The sequence below is a fragment of the Centrocercus urophasianus genome, unplaced genomic scaffold (assembly GCF_019232065.1).
Source record: "Centrocercus urophasianus isolate 14NV4802_14NV808 unplaced genomic scaffold, USGS_Curo_1.0 seq_1461, whole genome shotgun sequence".
In the NCBI taxonomy this organism is placed as follows: domain Eukaryota; kingdom Metazoa; phylum Chordata; class Aves; order Galliformes; family Phasianidae; genus Centrocercus; species Centrocercus urophasianus.
In genome coordinates this window covers 7,161-11,463 of record NW_024884655.1, presented here as the reverse complement: position 1 = coordinate 11,463, position 4,303 = coordinate 7,161, and the positions used below count along the sequence as shown (strand labels likewise).

General features: G+C 67.8%; 1 protein-coding gene across 2 annotated transcripts in view; it reads right to left on the bottom strand.

Moving 5' to 3' along the window:
* The window catches only part of LOC122158541 (RNA-binding protein 14-like), a 7,398-nt gene that overhangs the window by 798 nt on the left and 2,297 nt on the right, over positions 1 to 4,303 (bottom strand). The window contains exon 2 of one of the 2 annotated variants that reach the window (XR_006168258.1): positions 110 to 253. Coding sequence is in view for 1 of the 2 variants with exons in the window: in XM_042815273.1 (XP_042671207.1) it covers positions 1,363 to 1,412 (50 nt within the window). In the remaining variant the exon portion in view is untranslated. Of the gene's footprint in view, positions 1 to 109; positions 254 to 1,278; positions 1,413 to 4,303 lie in introns of those variants that run through there. The other variant, XM_042815273.1, reaches the window with a different exon arrangement.

The following is a 4,303-nucleotide window of genomic DNA, read 5'->3' as shown; positions in this document are numbered from 1 at the left end:
CCATCAGGCTGTATTTCTACCCCATCCAGCTGCACTGCTGCCCCATCAGGCTGTATTTCTACCCCATCCAGCTGCACTGCTGCCCCACCAGGCTCCATTCCTACCCCACCTGGCTGCATGGTTGTCCTGTCAGGCTGTATTTCTACCCCATCCAGCTGTACTGCTGCTCTGTCAGGCTGTATTTTTGCCGAGCAGGGCTGTCGTTTTTCAGGCTGTACTTTTTCACTCACACACTTGAGCTGCCGTCCTCACCCTGCAATAAAACCAAAGCAAGTGGTGACGGTGTCAGAGAACAGCAACACAGGACGCACCGCGTTCTGCAGCTCAGGGAAGACAAGGGACAGAAAATGCTTTTGTAAGGTTTTATGGTTGGACTCCAGCAGCGAGGAGGAGCCCCGCTCGGCCTCAGCGATGCGGCGAGCGCAGCGTAGGGACGGGCGCTGCTCACCCCGGGGCAGCCGAGCTGACTGCGTGTCACATCGAGGAGCTGCGTGGGGAAAACCAAAGCGCCGCGCGCACAGGACAGATTGCATTGCACTCAGTGAATCCCCAGAGAAAAAACACACGTTGGCCGAGGGGAAAACGTGCAGGCGGAAGTGTTTGGATTAGGAACAGAGCGCCAGCAGTCCCACGTCCACCACCTCTTCTCCAAAGCTGCTCCTCCAACCCAAAGCTGAGGGAGCAGGCGGAGGCGTGTTGGTGTACAGCCGATGCGCGGTCGTCCCGGCGCACAGCGCTGCCCCCATCGCCTGAAGGCAGGGCTCGGGTCAGAACGGGGAAAGGAAAACAGCAGACGAGGGTTTCTAAACTGAGAACAGCCCAGCGGTTTATTTACAGTCGTACAAAACGTCACCTGGCGCCGCGGGGTCGAGTCCGACGCCGTGCCTGGATGGAACGCAACGCTAAGAAGGCGTGGGGGGAACGGAGGGGCCGCGTGCGGCACCGATGGTTTGGGCTGCAAACGGAGCTGTGCGGCGCCGACGGCCGCAGTGCGACACGCGGCGCTGGAGGCAGGCTGCGCCCACGCTCCTCCCGGCGCGCCGCGGGAGCTGCTCAAACCGTGAATGAAAAACCTTCTAAAAACTCAGAAACAACAAAAAGGCGGCTAAAAAAAAAATCAACAACCCAAAAACAACCGTCCGTGCCCTCGGGGGGCCGCGAGAAGGGGGGGTCCGGCGCAGGCCGGGGGGCGGCTCAGGGCACGCTACAGGCGGCGCTGGTAGCCCGAGTGCACGCGGGCCGCGGGCAGGTAATCGCCGTAGGCACCCGAGTAGCGGGCGTAATCGGCGTGCGCGTCTGGCAGGCGGCGGTAATCCATCGGGGACTTTGTTGGCGAGCGGCGGTACGCGAGCGGGGAGTCCGCTAAGCGGCGGTAATCTGAGAGCTCAGAGAGACGGCGGTCTGAATTGTACCTGGGCGAGAGAAGAGAGACGTGGTGTGAAGGCGGAGCGGCGGCGCGGGCACCTGCGTTGTGGCGCGGCGCGGGGACGCGGGGAGCGCTCGGTGAACAAGCCAAGCCGAACTCGTCCCCACCCCGTTCCGGGGGTGAACCGTGAGCCCGCAGCGGCGCGCGGCACGGCCGCGACCCGGCGCCGACGGCTGTCGCGGCACGGAGCGACGCAGCAGACGGACAGACGGACAGCCGGCCCGTCCCCCGGCACCGAAAGCCCCCCGGTATCCAGCACAGAGAAGCAAGGGGAGGGAGGAGGGGAAGAAGACGCCGCCGCAGGTGGGCTACGCGCGAGCCGCCGGCCGGGCTCCATACCTTTTTGCCAGAGCGGAGGATTTTTTGTACGGATCGTCATAGCCGGCACTGCGAGGCGGGGAGAGGCGGGTGCGCTCGTAGGGCGGTGCGACGGCGGCGGCGGCGGCCTGCGAGAGGCCCAGGTAGGAGGCAGCCTGCTGCCCCAGCTGGCTCGGCCCGTCGTAGGCGCTGCCCGGCTGGGCTCTGTAGGCGGCCACCAGCGACGCGGAGGAGGCCTGCTGCGCCGGGTAGGAGGCCGCCATCGAGTTGGAGGCCTGGGCTCGGTAGGCCGCCGTCAGCGGGACGGAAGCCTGTGCCTTGTAGGAGGCGGCGGCCTGGCTGCCGTAGGAGGCCGCCAGCGAGGAGGCCGCCGGTGCGCCGTAGGTGGCAGACAGCGCGGCGGCCTGGCTGCCGTAGGAGGCGGGCAGGTTGGCGGCGGGCTGAGCGCCGTAGGATGCCGAGTGGCCAGCGGTCGGCTGCGCGCCATAGGAGGCCGAGAGCGCGGCGGCCACCGGCTGGGTGCCGTAGGAGGCCGAGTGGCCGGCCACCGGCTGGGCGCCGTAGGCGGTGGCGTGACCGGCTACCGGCTGTGCGCCATAGGAGCTGGCGTGAGCCGCCACCGGCTGGGCACCGTAGGAGGCGGGCAGCGTGGCGCCAGGCTGTGCGCCGTAGGAGGCGGCGTGGCCATCGACGGGCTGCACGCCGTAGCCGGTAGGCTGTGCGCCGTAGGAGGCCACGTGCGTGGCTACCGACTGCACGCCATACGAGGCGGTGGGGCCGGCGGCGGCCTGCACACCGTAGGCGGCGGCGGCGGCGGCCTGGGCACCGTAGGCGGCGGAGTAGCCAGTGGCAGCCTGCGCCCCGTACGAGGAGGCGAGGGCCGAGGACTGCAGGCCGTAGCCGGAGAGCTGGGAGGCGGCGGGCTGCGCGCCGTAGGAGGCGGCGGCGGGCTGGGCACCGTAGGAGGCGAGGGAGCCGGCGGCGGGCTGCGAGGCGCCCAGGGAGACGGCGGCCTGCGAGCGGTACGCGGCGCCCAGCGAGGCCGAGGGCTGCGCGCGGTAGGCGGCGGCCTGGCCGGTGGTGGGCTGCGGGCGGTACGCCACGCCCAGAGAGGCCGAGGGCTGCGCGCGGTAGGCGGCCCCCAGCGAGGCCGAGGGCTGGGCACGGTAAGCGGCCGGTTGCGCCGTCACCGGGAGCGTGGCCGCCGAGTAGCCGGCGCGGCTCGGGGAGCGCCGCAGGGGGCTGCGGTCCCGGCCAAAGTAGGTGGGGGACGAGGGCCGGGGCTGCGCGTCGAAGCCGTCGTACTTGGCGGCCGTGCCGAAGCGCTGCTGGTAATCGTACAGGGAGGAGGAGGAGGCGGCAGCGTAGCCGGCGGCGGCCGAGGGGAAGGTGGAGTCCGCGAGCCGGCGCTGCTCGAAGCCCTCAATCTTGGGCTGGAACTTCTCCCTGTACTCCAGGCCTATCCGCTTGTTCTTGTCCACCACGACGCCGGCCGGCACCGCCAGACCCGCTCCCTTTTTCTGCACATTGGTCGAGAGCTCCACATTGACTCTTCTTCCTTTCACCTCCTTCCCATTAAGATTTTCGATGGCAACTTTTGCATCTGCTTCGTTCTCCATGTGAACAAATGCATAGTCTGATAAAGCAGCAGACAGAGGTTATCAGTGGGGGAGAAAAGACATTTCGTTACAGGCTTGAAGGCTTAACGAGGCGCGCCGCCCGGCTCTACCCTACGCACTCGGTAACGAACGACGGCGGCCCCACGACCTCAGCTCCAGCCGCGCTCCGGCCCCCCCCCACGGTGCCCCTTTGCGAGACCCCAGGCTCACAAACCCCCCCCCCCCAGACCCCCAAAGCTCGGGGGCAGCACTGCAGGGGCTCGGGAAGCTCCGAGCTCGCACTCAGACGCCAAGCTTCGAGGCCGTTAATTAGCATCGTTAGGTTAAACGAAGGAGCTCAGGCCCTGCGCCCCGTGATGCTCCCAGCCCCGTGGTGCCCTCACACACCGCCACGCTCTCAGCCCCCCGCCCCCCGTGCAAGCGAGAAGGAGGGAGCGGGGCCGGCGCGGCGAGAAGACGCTGAGCAAACGAGCAGCGCGGTAACGAGAGTCGTTAACGAAGCAGAGACGTCAGACAGGAGTTAGAAGAGGGGCGGGAGGACGCGGTGGTGGGGGCAGCGGTGAGGCGGGCTCTGACCCCGCGCCACGACGGGTCCGGGCTCCTCAGCGCCGTCCGGAGCCCAGGAACCCAACAGCACACGGTCAGAGCGCGGCAGGGACGGCGCGGCCAACGCGTGCAGCCCAAACCTAGGGCCTGCTGAGCACCAACGCGGTGACCGCGCTCGTTAGCTCGCTCATTAGCTCGCTCGTTAGCTCGCCCTGCTCCTTCCTGCACGATGAGCACCTCAAAGCAGCGCGCGACCCCACAGGGGTGGCACCAACAGCCCCAAATGTTCACAAGTTGCCCCAAATCCGCACTCCCCCCCCCTTCCCTTCCTCTGCCACAAAGACCCACAGGCAGCCCCACAGGCAGCCCCACAGGCAGCCCCACAGGCAGCCCC